Source organism: Rhopalosiphum padi, chromosome 3 (genome assembly GCF_020882245.1).
Source record: "Rhopalosiphum padi isolate XX-2018 chromosome 3, ASM2088224v1, whole genome shotgun sequence".
Lineage (NCBI taxonomy): Eukaryota > Metazoa > Arthropoda > Insecta > Hemiptera > Aphididae > Rhopalosiphum > Rhopalosiphum padi.
In genome coordinates this window covers 8600386-8619583 of record NC_083599.1, presented here as the reverse complement: position 1 = coordinate 8619583, position 19198 = coordinate 8600386, and the positions used below count along the sequence as shown (strand labels likewise).

Here is a 19198-nt window from a genome sequence, read left to right as displayed (position 1 = left end):
AGGGGCCTCACTACTGCAGTCAATTTGAGCTCAAAAGACGTATAATTTTGACAAAATTAAAGTTAGTTTATATTAAGATATTATCTGATTTTGATTTTGAAAAAAATTCTGAACTCTGCAGACAATTGTCTATAGATCGTACGGAATACTTTGTAAAAATTAAATCTTTTATTCTAATAAAGTGGTAATAAAAATTTGAAAATATGAATTTTTTCAAATTATAATATTAAATTTAAAATTAAAATTAAAACCGGAATGTTTTGTACGATCTACAGACATTTTTCTGCTGAATTTAAATATTTTTTTTCAGAATTAAGATCGGACCACGTTAACTAACTTTAGTTTTGTCATATCAATAAGTAAGTTGTCGTAAAATTCGTACAGTGAATTTGTATTGTTATCGAGTTATTGACATGTGCATGCGTGTACGAGAGTGGCAACCGTCGATGACCCCAGCCGGAACCAGCATTGCATTTCATTTACACTAATAATCATTTACAACTAACACATAGATCTCGGGCGGCTAAGACGAGATTATGAATTGCCTAAATGTTGTCTCTTAAATAATAACCGTAGCCAGGCCCCTTAATAATAATATATTAATATAATAAATACCTAGATACCTAGTCATTAATAGTGTTAGTACTCTAAAGAAAGTTACTTCATCAAACAAGTATATTAAGCAACAAATCTTTTTTGTAATTTTTAGTTTTGATAACAAAATACAAAAATCTTATTATCAGAATTTAACAAACATAGTATCAAACCATAACGTATCGCTATGTATCTGTACGAACCGCAATTATATTATTTGTGGAACCAGACGCAGATTGGAAACAATAATAATATTGTAATCAGTTATTTATAGATACTTATCGATAAGGAAAAAATAACGAGCGTAATCGTAAATTATTGTACAATATTATTTACTGTTTAGACTGGTTTCGACGGACGGGACTTTGTCCATATATATTATATTATTCCATATTATTTTGTTTGTAATGTTAATATCGTATTATCGTCACCCGACGCCCACCAGTACACGTTACAAATCACAATCGAATTTTGATCGCCCGCATTTATTTTTATCTATTTTGTTGTGTTCATTCAGTTAACTTTTCAGTGTAACCAATAAGTCATAACTACATTACATTTTATTCGTGTTAACTGCTATAATCGAAATCGTGTATTTTGTACGTAATTGTTGTTTACGAGACGTGTGGACGCTTGAACGCATATTGTTTTTCACACTGTGCACTGACAGTCGTCTCTCGTCTGACAAGAAGTCATTGTAAGTATAACATTATTTAATTTTGTAATTATTTAACAATATTTTTATATTTTTGAATATTTTATTATATTCGTGTGTATCATCTATGATGTATGTGGATTACCTATGTAGTAGTGGTAAAATTTAAGAGAATGCTTCTTCCGTAAACGTTTAGGTACGTTTCAGCTTACAATTAATGCATAAATCATAATACGTTTTGTGTATTATTCTATTTAACTCTGTAATGCTTAAAGTGATTGGAAATGGTGACTTTCTGTCTAACACACATGGAATATAGGAGTTTGCATAATAGTAAGTATAACAGAGTTAAATAGATTATTTGGGACATACTACTATATCTGATTCACTATGTGTTAGTAAGACGATACAATTTATATGGGTGTATAATCATTTTAAAAACAAATTCATTGAAAACTTAAATAAGCATTGTCAACTATAAAATATATTTAATTTAATATTATACTTAATTAAGCGTACAATACAAATCAGTTTTGGAATAATAATATATAGCATTAGGTATAATAATATACTACATTTTAATAAATAATAACATATCAAATATAATACATTTTTTGAGTAACCTACATATCTTATTCATATTTCTTATAAACTTTGAAAAATAATTAAATAAGTATATACTCGTAGATATCTAATACATTTTATGTTTTAACTTTTTAGCACATTTTCCTTTTATTTGTGTCTTTGATATTATTTTATTTTACCTGCATATAAAATGATAAAAAGTGAACGTACCAAAAAAAGAAAAATTCAAAATGAACTCAGTATTCTTAAGCTCATTGAAACTAATGTAATAACTTCAGACCAATTACAATGTTCCAACAAACCTGACGATAATAATTATGAAAATAGTCCATCATATGATAATAAGCCTCAATACATTTCTACAGATGTAAATGCACAATACATAACACCTGTACTAAATGAGCCAAATGTTATGCCTGAATATTCTGAAAACACTGTAAATCAACTTCCTGAATCTTTTTTTCAAAATGCTGAGTCTATAAAAGGTTTTTTTGCCAATTGGTCCATTAGATTTAATATACCTCATAATGTAGTTAGTAATTTGCTCAAAGGTTTAAAGGAACACAAATGTTTCAAAGATTTTCCAATTGATTCTAGAACATTATTGGCTACTCCCAAACAAACTTCTACAAAATTAAGAAGTGTGGCACATATTTTCATTTTTGATTAACAACTGGTATAATGAAATACACTCCAGATAATATGCTGAATGTAAAAATTGTGATAGGTATTGATTAGGGGTCGCGGTTGTGAACGGGTATTAGAATACACGGGCACACGGAGCCCGGATACCCGGGTAAAAAATATATTAAAGCCCGCGTATTTAATACCCGTGCATATATTGTATATTAATTCAAAATTCAGATATACTTTAATATAAATATTTTTTTTGCTAACTTTTCCTAACTCAATATACAAGTCTTTATAAGATTAAATAGCACAACAAGTTAATTATATTAATACTCATTTATTATAAGTTATTTTTATAGTTATTAGTTATGCTTAAAAATTAGTATGACGCATTCGTTTATCGTATAATATTATATAGGCATAAACACTAAAAGCTATAAGTATAATAATATATAAGAGAGTAATATTAAAACTGGTTTTAAAATTCAAACATAAATATTCGCGAAGTTATCATATTGCCTATTTTATTGCATTACATTTACGTACCTACTACCTATGTATGCTTTTTATCTAAACATTTTTGGTGATTTTAAAATTGCTCGATACGATTTTATTTAAATATATGAGTATTTAAGGACACGGGTATACACGGGTATTTTTATAACACGGGCTTTAACCCCGTCATAGGTAAAAACACGGGTATCCGTGTAGTTCATTACACGTGTAATTGCGACCTCTAGTATTGATGGACTGCCACTATTTAAGAGCAGTGGTGCACAATTTTGGCCAATCTTGGGATATGTAATTGTTTCACCTCCATTATTAAAAAAAGTTTTTCCTATTGGAATTTATTTTGGATACGAAAAGCCCAAAGATAGCAATAACTTTTTGTCTGATTTCATTACAGAAGCTAAAGATTTAATTAAGAACGGTTTAATTATAAATCAAGTAAAAAGAAAAATCTCAATTAATGTTTATTGCTGTGATGCTTCCGCTAAGGCATTTGTTCTAAAAATTAAGAGCCATACTGGTTTTTCTTCGTGCACTCGCTGCACAATTGATGGACAATATTTAAATAATAGAGTATGTTTTCCATATTCAACAAAAAAGTGTACAGAGAGAACTCATCAATCTTACACTAATTTTATAGATGATGATTTTCATACATCTAAGACTCTTTCAATACTTAATCAATTACCTGCATTCGATTCCATTAAACAATTTTCTCTCGATTATATACACCTGGTGTGGTTAGGAGTCATGAAGAAATTGATGCTCCTATGGATACAAAAAGGACCTTTACACGTCCGCCTTAATACTAGGAAAGTTAATGAATTGTCTTTATCATTGACATCAATGAATCTAAGTATTACATCTGATTTTACAAGAAAGAGTAGAAGTATGAATGAAATTCATCGGTGGAAGGCTATGGAATTCGGATTATTTTTGCTATATACAAGTCAAATTGTCTTAAAAAAAGATGATAAGTGATGAATATTACACTAATTTCATGGCTCTGAATATTTCGATGATAATACTTCTTAGCTCAGATCGCAGTGGTCTTTTACCATATGCTAAGTATCTTTTAGATTATTTTGTAATGACTTTTCAAAAAATATATGGAAAACATCTCTTATCACATAATATTCATGGCTTATTACATTTGTGCGATGACTACCAACAATTCGGTCCTCTAGATAACTGCAGTTCATTTTTATTTGAAAATTATATGAAAGAACTTAAGTCTTTGGTAAGAAAAGCTGATCAACCATTACAACAAGTAATTCATCGTTATTCTGAAATAAATTCAATAAATAGAAAAGAACCTTTTGATAAAATAAATTATAATGACAAACCAGAATTAAAGTACCCACATAACAATGGTCCAATGACAAAAAATATTAATGGACAACAATATTATACTTAAATATTTAGTCAATTTAAAATTAATGTTAAATTTAATAAAGATTGTACTATTTTGACCAAAAATGGAGAAGTAGTGAAATGTTTTAATATTATTCAAACTTCTGATGAAATATTACTAATTGGTAAAAAGTATGAAACATTATTACCATTTTTCACTGACCCTATAAATTCCAAAGTACCAAATATTTGGTTTGACAAAAAACATGAGATCTGAGCTTGGCCTGCCAAACCAAAACATGTAAAAAAATTTATTGAGTCTCAACAAAAACTCAATAAAAAAGATTTTACGTATCATCCTGCTAGAAAACTAGGGAATAAATCTTACAGTAAATTTTAATTATTTTTATAAATACATATGATATATAATTATATAACTAATGATAAATTTTCAATATTTTAATTAGCATCTTTAGCTGAAGCTAGAGCCAAATTACCAAAAGCTACTCGTATGTCTGATTTATCTAGTACAGACGATGATGTTAGGAAAAGAAAAAAAAATCTCTAAGTATGTCTCCTGATATGTTCAAAACAACCAAAAAACACCATTTATCAAATACATGCCCACCACCAAAAAAATATTCTGATTTTATTCAAGAAGGTAATCATTTTATTTTATAAAATATTTTCTTTAATTATTAATAGATAATAAATGTTTAATATTATTATATTAATCTTAATGTTGTTATTTGTTTAAGATTATATTGCAGCAACAACTAGTTCGTTAGTCGACAAAAAAAGTATTTTTGATGATATACCTTCCGATTCATCAGTTGCAGATGATTCAGACACTGATCCATTGTGGAAATTAAATAAAAATACAAGTAATAATAATAATTGTATTATACTTAACAGATATGCCTAGCTAGTAATTCAGGGAGTTAATTCAAAAAAAGAAAAAAGATCAGTTGATCATTTATTACATAATGATAACTTTTTTTAATTGACCATCCATGGTATATGACCATTTATTATAACATTTAAAATATCCTAGTATAATAAGGTTGAGAACTTTTAACTTACATTTTACTATAAAAATGTATTATTAATTAAATTTAACTGAATATATAAAAAAAAATAAGCCTATAAATTCATTTTAACAAATTAGTAAGGTTATCATAGTTATATTGTAGATTATCCTAGCTGTATTAGGTAAAAATGTTCTCTAAAAGTTCTTTACTGTTAACTCAACAATTGTATAATTTATTGTCATTGACACCTAAATTATAATATTTCTAATTTGGAAGTTTAAAATAAATAAGATTTTAATTATAATTATATTATGTTTTAGTTAATAATATGACAAAGTGATCAACATTTTGATATCTTTTATTTTAAAATATCTATAGTTCCTATTATACATATTTGTAATATTTGTTTAAATAAATTCTAATATTGTACAGGTAATGATCACGATGATATTAAATCTATAATTAGTCCTACTTTATCTCCAAAAAAATCGACACAAGTATTATGCTCTCCAAGTGCAAAGTGGACAGTGAGTAATGATGATGATGATGATGATAATATAATTTATGAAAAACATGAAAATGGTGACTCTTTAAGAGTCAAAAGAGTATTATTTCAGGAAAACAGCGAACCAAAGAAATCAAGTATGTATTATAGTTAAAATTAACTTACATTTTTTATTATTTTAAATTAATATATATTATGTCTTTTTAGAAATATTTCAAAAAGGATCAAATACATCTACAAAAAATAGTTTTAACATTGAGTCGTTTTAGTCACATCAAGGTAATTATTAATTATTTATCAAATATTTTTATTAAACTAAATTACTAATTAATTATTTTTAACAGATTATGAGTAATATATTTTCACAGCAGTCACCACTCATATGAAATATGATATCAATAATATGATGAATGTTATTAATGTAATTCATACAAATATAGAGTCTTTAATGGATAGTTTGACTGATAAATCTTTTATATCAAAGTTTGCGTCACTTGATAACCAAGAGTTAGATTTATATTCTATGTTTCCAACAAATAATGATGAACAACTTACAAGTATCGAATCTAAAATTATTCAAGATGAACAATTCCGGAACATTTTGGTAAAATTTAAATTTTAGTTTTTCCTATATTCTTTACACATTTTTAATTAAACTACCAAATTTGTAAAAAATATAGTTTTAGATAAAATTAGATTATGCTTATAAGTAAGTTTTAATTCAAGATATGTTGTAATTATGTGTTTATTAAACTTGTGAATCTTAAATGAAAATTTAAAAAATTTAAAATGATAATATCAATAAAATCATATGACAATGTCTAGATAATATTCATACCTTTAAATTTTATAATAGGTATATTTACTCTAATATTAAAGCTAACATCACAAAATGTATTCCGCTGAACAACGATTTGATATAATGTACGTTAGTAAGATAGAGACAACACATGCGGGTATAGCGTCCTCTTAAGTGCATAGAACCGAATGGGCACATCAATATTCCATTATAACGCGGGCTGCGTGTAGTGATTGTTTTATTTTTCACACTTTAGAAATGTGCACTACTGCACTACTATACAAACCCAGATAGCAAAATTATGTTATAATAATATTCTAACAATGTTAATCATAAAATAAAAATATTTTTTAAAGATTAACATAATGTTTCTTCAATCTTTTTAAATATTCTTATAACATTTTCAGAAAGTATTTTGTCAAAAATTTTCACATTCTGAGAATATTATACAATAATATCATAATAATCTTAGTCTTATAACATTAACATAATGTTATCAAAATAATATTCTTACAATATCATTTACTAAGCATTCTGTTAATATGATTTTTTTAATATTCCTGTAATATTGTTTTTATAAAATGATCCTAATATTATACATGTAACTCACTACTAATTTTTCCAAATAATATATATTAATATAAGCCAGTGGTGGCGTACACTTTTTTCCTTTAAAGCAACTACCTTAAGTACCCACCCACGATTTCATAACGGACAAAAATCCTAGTTCAAATCCAATTGTAATATCATATCATATACTAACAATATAGTAACAACGAAACAGCGTCAATATGGAGCGCAATTAGGTACACGTAAGATATCGATTGTGATAACGTTAATTGCAAATTCCTTTTGAATTTATGAAGTTGAAATACAATTTAATAGAAATGAATATATTATATAAACATAAATAAATAAAATAGATTTTTCAAGAAATATTAAAATTAAATTAATAATATAATAATAATGACAAAGATTATAATAATATGTACAATATTAATATAATATACGAACAAAATTTTAATTTTTCATTAAACAGATTTGTTTGTAGATTAATTTTACTTTTAAGACACTAAAACTTATTACAACGCACTTATAGATACTTATAGATACATACTTCTTATAGATATTAACCATCACGACGTCATAACGTTATGAAGTATTAAACTGTTGCATTGGACCGCCGAAATTCATTCTATAGATACAGGCGTTATTGAGGCATAAATGTTTGATTACATATTATTATTATTATTATTATTACTATTATTATTTAATAATATTATATATCAATAAAATATAGTATAATAATATTAACTTACCGAGTTGGCTTGATGTAGGCACAACAATACTAATTGTTTTTCGTTTGTCAGGTAAGGAGATACGTAATCCTAATTAGACGAAAGTACAGAACTAAAAAAATTAAACTGTTTATGTTTCGACTGTGGAATGGTAGTGCGGTGATCTCCCTGTACTCTGAACACTGTGCACTGTGGTACTGTGAGCGAGGAGTGAGGAGGAAAAAAAAAACAAAATTCCTTGTAGTAAGTGTGCGCGGTTGTGTGTATAGGGGTGGGAGTCGTTAGGGTTTCTGGCAGTTCACAATGAAGTAGGTAGTGGTGGTGATGCACTCGGTACTACTCGCCATGTTCAATATAATGTATATATAATAAAAAAAAATATATATATATCAGCTGTAGAAATCTCGGGACGATTTCCTCCATGACAATACGTGGTCGATTAGGGTGGCTAACTGCGTTTCGTTCGGTACAGTGCTTCTCAAAATGCGCTATTTATTATATTCAATCATGGTCAGTCAGCACTTCAAAATTCGGCATGAAGGTCACACAAACGTCATTTAAATAGTATACATTCATTTTCTATTGGTTCGGTCGATTCCTGTAAATGTTGGTATTATTACTATACAATACTACCTCCTACCATACCTACTATTATTTTACGCATTCATATTTTATTATAAAAATTATTAATTATCATTCAGCGAGTATAAAAACTATACTTGTATATTATAACTTATACGGGGTTTATTATACCTGTATTATCTGTACAATATGCCGTTCTTGTTATATGCAATTATGTCTACACTGACTGCACTATAATATGCACACGATTACAGCTGTATTTTATTTATAGGCCCATTCACCGTATTTTATACTTTTTTATTATAAGTATGTGATATTTTACAACTCTATACCTTATAGAGTTATATATTATAAAATATGAGTACGAGAAATATATTTTCGAAATATTAGGTAATACTCTAAACAAACTAAAATTACAACTTTTTTTCATAAATACTAAATACATCATATAAACTTTAATAATTTTTTATCAATATGTAATAATTTTTATAATATGTATAATATGTATATGTATTTTAATTTTTTTATCAGAATTTTTAAATTTATTCAATAATAGATATGTAGTATGTATTAAAGTAAATTAAAATTAAAGCAAAATATATAGTAAAATAAAATTCATAAAAATGTAATACATTTTTTCCCACTTTACCTATAAGATTCATTCAGTTATAAGACTCACCATTTTGTGCTGGTCTCTAAGTGAGTCTTTTAAGTGGCGTCCACTGTATATTACAATTAAAATTTTAAATTGTTTAGCACCAATAATTTGTGTTTTATTATTTGTGTAATTGTTTGTTGTTTTCATAGGCGTATTTATTCACTGCATTTTATACTTTATTTATGTATGCAAATTTGAATTTTTTATTTGTACCGGCTCCCCCCCCACCATTAGACATTTCTAAATGCGCTCCGGGTCATTTTGACTAAACACTTGTGTAAGTTGTTACATTTTAAATACAATATTACACGATACAACACGTACTAATAACCCAACCTGTAATAATCAGCTAGGTTCGGGACTTATAGCACTAAAAAGCACTAAAATATGCGCTTATATATGACCAGATAAACTTAAAAATATGCACTAAAAATGAAAAAAAGCACTTAAAAAATTATTAAAAATATAATTTTTTCATAGGTAGGTATGAATATAAAAAAAATTGTAATTTAAATATAATTATTAATTAATAAATTTAAAAAATGCACATAAAAATCATTAATAAAAAGGGATTTTTCATATAAATATAAAATAAAATATTGTAATTTAAATATAATATTATTAATTAATACATTTAAAAAAAATTAAAATAAAATCTTTAAAAATTGGGTTTTGTATGTTATGAAAAAAAATACACATTTATATTATAATATAGGTAAATATTTACTAAAAATTTGTTGTTATTAATAAAATGTTTACTTTGTGAATTGGACATTTGGACTATAAGGTGTTTTCGACGTTATCGAACTGGGTGGCTCTTCTATTATCGGTTTGAATGGACTTATATGCCGAAAATGAACGTTCCACCTTCCACGTCTATGGAAGTTTACAAATAATTGAATTCTAGAAGGAGCTAATTAGGAGCTCATTGAGGGTGCTAATAAGAACCGTTAGAACTCAATAGGTCCCAAATGACCTTATTTTAGTAAAACGGGTCACGACAAAAATAGGTAATAGTCACTAGGTAAATTGAGTTCAGAAAAAAAGATAGTAAGTAAGTTAATCTTTGGGAAAAAAATATATAAACTACAATGTATGTGGTTTTTATAATATTATTTTCTAAATAAATAATATACTCGAATGGTATAAATATTGTATAAATAAAAATATATGTGGTTTTTTAATATCATGTGAATAAATAATATTTGGTATAAAATATAAATAACTAAAAATTGAGTCCTGGGAAAAAATGTAAGTACGTATTAATATCATGTTTAAATGATAAACATTAAACAAATTTTGATTTAACAATATTATTATTAATACAAGTTTTTCGTCATTTTTCCCATTGTGTTTTTCTTTACTGAGCGCAGTGCCGTTAAAATCAGGTGTGCAGAGTGTGCACCGCATACGGGTCACAGCCTCACAGACCTCATACTTTATTGCAGGACCTCAAAAAAATGGTAAACAATCACTTTGTACTGTCCATTGTTTAAAAAGCAGAACGCGGACACTTTGTACGGTCTGGTAAAAAGGTACATTGCAGAACGCGGACACTTTGTACGGTCGGGTAAAAAGGTTCTTTGTAGAACGTGAACACTTTGTACTATTATATACATAAAGAATATATTATAAATATAAGTTTTATACATAAGTAGTAACTAATAATTATGTATAGTGTTAATTATTAAAATTGTTATTATTTTTATTTTTATTAGCTAATATTCTAAAAATTTGTAATAGTAAAAACTATTATAACTATAATTATTTACTATTTTCATATTATACTACCTTTTGACTTATTTATATTGGACACATTTTTACATGTAGTTTTTTAATTATTTTTCAATATTATATTTTTTTTTTTTTTGACGTTTGACATTTATTTCAAATTTGACATATTTCTATATTATCCTATTTTTATTTTTATTTTTTATTAACTAATAATCTAAAAATCATTACATCTAAATACTATTTATATATTATACTACTTTTTGACATTTTTTTTGATTTTTTTGATATTTATATTGTACACATTTTTACATGTAGTTTGAACGATATTATGTATTGATTATTTGTTTATTTAGATTATTATTATTATTATTATTATACAAATACAATCAATATTTTATAACAATTTTATTTTTATTTTATCTATTTTAATAATTAACACAACACATAATTATTAGTTACTAATTATGTATAAAACTTTATTTATAATATATACTTTATGTATATAATAGTACAAAGTGTCCGCGTTTCTCACTTTTAATGCCTGACCGTACAAAGTGACCTAGAACCCAAAAAAATGTATAATACGGCCACACAGGGCTTATAGATTTTACGGCACTAACTGAGCGTAATTTTCTTTTTTGTATTGTACTTCGTAAGGTTAGTAAAAAAAAAAAAAAGTTTTTGGAAGTCTAACCTATAAACTATTAACCATGTATAAACTATTTACTATATAGTATCTGTGATGCAAATTCATATAAGATTATAATAATTATATTTACTCCTGCACAATATGCTTTTTACATAACTTTTTTATATTATAAACATATTATATAAAAAAAAAATATAATTATTATACATGCATGTATGCATGCATATTTTTTTTTTAATTGATAAGAATTTTGAACATTTATATTCATAAAAAAAATTAAAAACTGATCTATAAGTTTAATATTTTTAAAGATATATTAAGAATTTAAAAAAATAAAACAATCACTTTTAATTTAAATCGGTAAAATTTGGTAAAAACAATTTTATCAGCTGATGAATAAGATATGATTCTTGATTTAACTATAAAAATATATATATTAATGTAATACATTCACAATCGCAATATATTATGTAATGTTTATATTTATATGTTTAAAAATACTGACAATATATATAAGTGTATTTACTAAATTTTTGAAAATAAAAATACAAATATTTTCTATGTATGTATCATACATTCATACATATTATCAAAACCATAGACAGATTACAAAACTAGATTTTTCCGATGAAACTCAAAAACGCTAATCGTTTATTATTTTTTTTTGATAGACTAAAACGCAAATCGTTTTGCGCTTTTGTAGTTTTGTATCTGAGTAGTGGGATAAAACCGTAAAAATAAATTGTATTAACTAATACAATATTGTACCTACTTGTTACACTACAAATTTCGCACCCATCAATTTACAATTTTATCGAAGTGCTTAAAGAACAAAGATTTGGGCACGGTACACCGTTTTTGTAGTCGGATATTATAAAGTACTTTGCGTCAAATTGATGGGTAACAAGATCGAGATTATCCGACTTTTGGTTCAGGAGTTATGATTTTTCATGTGTTTTTTGTACTTAAAAAATTACGTATTTACGTGTGTTTTGGATTTTGGGTTTTCGTTTGATCACTACGAAACACGAGATTTTTTAGCGTATATTGATTCAAAAAGGGTCTATGGTTGAAGTGCGTAAGACCATTATTTTGCCCGTAATCGGAGTAACGAAAAGTTGAAAAACGTATTACGTGTTTTTTCGTATAACCATACATTTCCTTATGGTATAGGTATATATGTCAGTTTAACTTTTTAATTAATAATTATTTTAAACTTTTTTTTCGTATTTAGTAGACGTATAGCTCGTTATTTATTAATGTACATCGATATGAAAATAATAAAACCTATATATAATACAAAAGGTCAATTCACTCTTTGAGCATTTTGAGCTAACAACACAAAATTGGAACAACGGCTGTACGTAAATTTTGATATATTCTATGACCACAATAAAATTTTTTTTTATAACATAACATATAATAACATATGTAATTTATATGTTTGAATTATAATAATAAAAACTTTTTGTAAATATTATTCCATGGTGTTTTGAACTTTTTTTTGATATCTAATGGACGTTTATTAACAACCATAATGGGAAGTCCATTAATTACAAAATATCAGTGTCTAATGGACATCCATAGAAATCCATTGTGGTTTATCTACCAGTTACTTTCTATGAATATCTAATGGATATCTACATAATGTCACAAACGTACTGGATATAAAATGGATATTTTGTATGTCTAATATATATCCATTGGATGAGTTGTGTTATGTAGGACCGGGCAGAAGTTTACTAAAAAATTCAATCAAATGGATGAAAAACTACAAATCACAGTTATAAAGTCAACTCTTATATAAAAGCTTGGAACTTGTATTTAGAAAAAAAAAATTCCTGGTTGGACTATTTAAAAACTGCGAGATTGAATAAAGTTAAAACTTAATTTTAAGATATTCATTATAATAGTTATATTAATAAGTAATAACTACTAATATGTCATTTAAATTTTAAATTTTTTACTTATTTTAATATTACATTAATTTTCATAATATCATTAACTTAATGTAAAACTTTAATTAACAACTATACGATTTTGATAAAATACGCTTAATTTTTGTAAAATTTATTTGGGCTTATGGTTTGTTAAAAATTTTTTTTTACATCTATAGAATATTTATTTTTGCGCTTTTGGGTTGTGTTTGGGTCATATTTTGCGATTATTAGCTATTACAGCCGATTTTTTTTATCATAAAATATGTTTTAATAATGTATACATAATCGCTTAGATAACTTCCAAATAATAGGAACTATCCATTCGTAATTATATTGTCGTTAGCCAAAAGACCTTAATAATCAGTATCAGTCACGGTAGCTTATATAAATGCGCGTAATATAAATTGAAGAATAATTATGATTTTAAATTAATTAGTAAATACCTTAAATCTGAACATATCATTGTTTTATGTGTAGATTTGTTATTTGTATGAATAAATATCATCATTATTATAATTATATATAACTATATTATATATAGAGATTTATTTAATATTAAATCAATATTAATTTTTATTAACAAAGTCCAGGGACAAAAAGTCCGCTTTAAAAAAAGTTGGACAAAAAGTCAGGATTCAGTTTTTATAGTCGGACAAAAAGTCCGAGCACATTTTTAGTGTCAGACTTGGAGTAACGGATTTGAATAAAGTATACTATGAAGTGTTTTAAATTTTAATAAGTTTTAAATTTGCTCTTTTATCAACATTTAAATTATTTGATTATTATTATTGACGCTATAGATAATTATCAATAGTAGTGGTAAATAGTATTTATTATAGTATACATTTATTTATATTAATTCCATATTATATTAAATTACATGACTCAACATTTAATAATACCATAAAAAATTAAAATAAAATAAATACCATAAAGTAACAAAACATATTATAATATATGTTATTATTATTAATATTACCATATTAGATAATATTTTAAAATAAATCAAAAAAGTTATGTGTATAAGACGTATAGTGACAAGTGACATTCATAATAATAATATAAAATAGGTACATAAAAGTTTAAATTGGGTACGACGAATAATGTTTTTAAATTATAACAAAATAATAAACATACTAACAATTATTTTTTGTTTATATAAGTATTTCGTCAAAATTTGAACTTAAAATGTCTAAAAAAATAATCATGTATTTAAATTCAAAAAATTATATACAAAAAGGAAAATATTTATGCATTTTTAATTAAAAAATAGTTTTTTATATTTTCGTAATTATAAAAAAATATTGTGACAATAGATTTTTGATAATTTAATTTATAAATTAACAACAAATGAAGCTTTGTGTTAATTTTTCAATTTTTTCTACCCAGAAAATAATTTTTAATCAACACTATTTATAAAAAAACTAAAACAAATTATAGCTATAAAAAGCTTAAAAATCATTTTATTGTAAATAACATAAAATAATATACACATCTGATAAAAATAGAAAGATATAGAATTATATAATTTGTACAAGGTAATGAACTTTTAATCATTTTTAAATCTTAACATTATAAAAAACAAAATTTACTACATAATTACTACAGTATATAAAAAATAAAATTGAAAATTGAAAATTGAACTAATATATTAAATATATATACTAACACTGGAATACAATGAATTCCTAACCTAACCAAACCAATTCTACAAGATTGTACATGTATTTTTTTTGTTCAATAATTGATTCACAATTAATAAATCTTGTGTCTTGGAACTTTTTGAAAATAATAATTGTATAATTCTGAAAAAAAAAATATTAAATTAAGTCCATAAATAAAATGGTAACTGCATACAATATTTGATTATTCATATGAGTAAGATTAGTTCACAAAAAAGAATAATAAACAATAAATTTACTTAAGCTAAATAAAAACAGTTCATATTTACAGGCACTTTGTCTAATGAACCTCAATAGTTACTATTGAATTGATCAAATATTACAAGAGAGAATCAGTCTAGAATTATTTATAAAAATAGATAATACTAACAAGGATAACAATTAGCATAGAAATAATGTGGATTTTCTTTAATTCATCTCGAGTGAAAAAAAATATTTATATTGTTATTGGTATAAAAATGTAAATAGGTAGTAGACAATAAGGTAAGAATAAAAATCATTGAAATTTAATAATATGTAATGCTAAATCAAATATTTTCATTCACATAATCTAACAGAATGTTTCTGAAAATGAAAACTATTCAAAAATAAATTGATTTTTCCTATAATTGCACAACACATTTTGTAAACTAGGTTCAACTTGATTGCTGATACTTAAAAAAAAAAATTGAATAACTGATTATAATTAAACAGGGATGATGCTCAACTGCCTATAACTATAAAAATATTATAGTACTTGCGATAGAAAACACAAAAAAATATTTACATACATTTTGTATGTAAATAATAATAATAATAATAATAATAAAAAAATTATTTATTGTTAACTATTCGAATTGAAAATAACTTACATGTATCAGCTTAAGACAAATGTGCCAAGTACTGCTGATGAATGAAATATAATATTGGCAATGTTATAGATTGTTATAGAACCAAGTAATGTACCATAACCTTCGATCTCGCTTATGAATTTCACCAGTAAATTATTATTACTATAATAACAAAAAGATAAATTAAAAAATGGCTTATTTATTTTAATTTGTTGCAGTTTACCTAATTCTTCCTATGAAAATTACTTGGATAATTGAAATCGAATAAGTGGTTCACTTAAGAATACCGCACAACCAAAATTCTTCGCTAAATAAGATTGCCATGTATATCGTGAGTTTGCTAAACAAACTTTTTCTATGATTCATAATCCTGTAGCGGTCGTAGCAATATACATGTCTGTTATTTCAAGTTTAGTACTCAATACATACAATTCAAATTGCAGAAATACTAGCTAAAATAATAAATAAATGCTTAGTTGATGTCTTATAGTTCCTATAAAATATTAACTGAAAAACATTACAAACCACTTGATAATGATGCAAAAGCATTAAACAAAGTGTAATTTCCTTAATTCTATGAATAGTAGGAGTAGTTAGAAGAATGACTGGAACATCTGCAACGAGTTTAATAGTGAAAGCGAATAATAATAATAATATTATTATTATGTATTCGAACAAATGAATTCCATATTCAAAAATATGTCAATTATTCTTACCATGTTGATGACCATTGATATAAAATTTGGTTTATGAAAATGATGGCTAGTTTTTCCAGTGTTAGCATAATTTGTGGAAAATGATTTTAGATAAATGTTAATGTTATAAACAATTACATGGATCTGATAACAGCACATATTCCAAATACTTTATATGATTTAACACATTTTTTATTTAAACTTTACTGGACAAAATATATATATATATTTTAAACAAAACTCATTTTTGTAATTAATTTAAAAAACAAAAACCATTGGATCTTAGTATGTTTATCAGTATATTTAATTGCAATTTAGAATGATTAGACGGATCAGATGGATTTTATGTCCCGTATTGTCAAAATAATGGTTATGATTGTGCGTACTGCGTACCGTAACTGTGGAGGTACTTGGCGAGCTCTGCCATATTCAACTTTTTTATAAAAACAGATTAATTTGTTTAACGTGTTTAGACCACTTCACGTATTAAATATGACTGAATATATTAAATTGATTTTAATATAAATATTTATTTATTATGCATTTACTATACTCCTAATAAATGCGTCAATGTCTTGAGCTTCCACATTTACATCAACTAATTTTTTCGTCGTTAACTCATATGCGATTAGTTGACGAAATGAGAGCATGTGTTCTTGTGAAAAGTTAAACACGGCGTCCCTGGCTATGTACTCCGCATATGTACAAAGAAATACACCACAATCATAACTATTCTTTTGAGTAGGAATGTTAGTTACATTTATAAAAGACCATTCTTTTGAATTTAATGGCGTTCCTCTTGAATGTAAATGTACATAACTCAAAAACTCAAAAATTTTTTTTAGGTATAAAATACCATCTCCTTGCAGACTATCATAATATTGCATTTGTTTCAACTCTAAATTCATACATACCAAAACCCAATGAGCCATAGTAGTTAAATTAATAGGGACTAATATTTTTGTCTTCGAAAACAAATCTAATTTCTTTGTCCACTGATAACTCAAATAATATCTTTCTCTACACAGATTTACAAACAAATGTGTGTTATATATATAAACATTTGAATTACGCTTACTAATAAGATCCAAAAAATTATTTATTACATTATCATTTAGATACAACTGAGTAGGGTCAAAAAAACCGCTGCCACTAGCCATACTGGTATATACGTATACTGGTATATAAGTATAATATAGCTGTCCACGAACTAAAATCATAAAAAATAATTAATAAACAATTTAATTGTACTAATTATTATAAAACTAATGGCATTATAGAATTATATATTATATAGAATAATGGGTTAAAATGTATGACATTATTATAATATGATATAACTAATATTAGATTGATAACTTATAATATACTTAGTGTAGGAACTTACACGAGTACCTTTTTTTACCGTGTAGGAACTTACATATGTACCTTATTTTATCGTGTAGGAACTAACATATGTATCTTGTTTACCTGCTTGGTCTCGTGTAAGAACTTACATTCGCCCTGTAAAATAAGTACTTTCAGGCATGTTAAAAAAATTTGATCAATGTATAGTTTTATCTGCTATTGACAGGCCTGTATTTGAACATTTTACGACCCGGGGCAAAATATTTTAGCTACCCTTCCATAACCCCCCACCCCCACCCCACATATACAAAAAAAGGTTTTTTTAAATATACGATATATATACTTTGTTGTAGAAATTGTTCTAGTCCACAGAAAATGTAATCAACTATCCTATATACAATAATGTGAAACCCATGCTTAGACTAATATAATACCTTCATCTTTTCGACTAATTATATTGTTATACCCGAAGGCAAAAATACCCCTCACATAAAAAATATAAGTAAATATTATAATTTATAATATAATATTAAAATTAAAAAAGGTGGGCAAGTGGGTATCGCTCTGCTGTAAAGTAGAGATGAAAACTAGGTCACTGGTCACTATAGGTATAATGGATGTGTTAAATTTGAATGCAATGACGGGTATCATTGTATACTAAAAACGATTCTGAACTGAGATGATTTGTCAGTCAATGATAATTAGTTGGATATATTATATTATTATTACTTATATTTAAATTGTAATATATCGTTATTTTACGCGATTTCGTAAAAAATTAAATTTCATACGCTCATAAAATGTTTTCTATATTGACGCTGGAATTTTTGTTTACAATTACTTAAAGGAAAACTTATGGATAACCTTGTATTGGAATTTTGAACCTTAGGTATAAATCACAAGAATGTTATGAATTTTCAACTTCAAAATTCCTTGCAAATTTTCGCGATTTTGATATATTTCGTAAACATTTGAACTTTAAATGCATATAAACAAAAATTGTGACTAACGATTTTTGATTTTTTTTTTTTACTACGATAAGTACATACTTATAATATTATTATATATCTTATTTAAAGTTTTGACAAGTGGAGTAGTGGACAAACATTTTGAGGGTTGAC

At 25.4% G+C, this 19198-nt stretch overlaps 1 protein-coding gene and 1 long non-coding RNA gene across 2 annotated transcripts; one reads left to right on the top strand and one right to left on the bottom strand.

Annotated features, from left to right (window-relative positions):
* Nucleotides 1-1020: 1020 nt before the first annotated feature.
* Nucleotides 1021-6316, top strand: LOC132926337 (uncharacterized). The gene is made up of 6 exons (XM_060990685.1): nucleotides 1021-1291; nucleotides 4795-4988; nucleotides 5086-5211; nucleotides 5791-6000; nucleotides 6071-6142; nucleotides 6208-6316. The coding sequence occupies exons 2-5, from the start codon at nucleotides 4898-4900 to the stop codon at nucleotides 6130-6132; spliced, it is 489 nt and encodes a 162-aa protein (XP_060846668.1). The 5' UTR covers nucleotides 1021-1291; nucleotides 4795-4897; the 3' UTR covers nucleotides 6133-6142; nucleotides 6208-6316.
* Nucleotides 6317-15077: 8761 nt separating this feature from the next.
* LOC132926572 (uncharacterized) lies at nucleotides 15078-17689 on the bottom strand. The gene is made up of 5 exons (XR_009661475.1): nucleotides 16752-17689; nucleotides 16561-16649; nucleotides 16259-16487; nucleotides 16057-16197; nucleotides 15078-15328 (listed from the first exon to the last, which is right to left on the bottom strand). It is a non-coding gene; the product is annotated as an uncharacterized LOC132926572 (long non-coding RNA).
* Between the last annotated feature and the right edge of the window lie 1509 nt (nucleotides 17690-19198).

What these genes read in the sequence shown, in the direction of transcription:
- LOC132926337 (XM_060990685.1), top strand. Translation starts at nt 4,898, where the DNA reads ATGTCTCCTGATATGTTCAAAACAACCAAAAAACACCATTTATCAAAT. An exon ending in TTCTGATTTTATTCAAGAAG is followed by an intron (nt 4,989 to 5,085) that starts GTAATCATTTTA and finishes TATTTGTTTAAG; the next exon opens with ATTATATTGCAGCAACAACT. An exon ending in CAGCGAACCAAAGAAATCAA is followed by an intron (nt 6,001 to 6,070) that starts GTATGTATTATA and finishes ATGTCTTTTTAG; the next exon opens with AAATATTTCAAAAAGGATCA.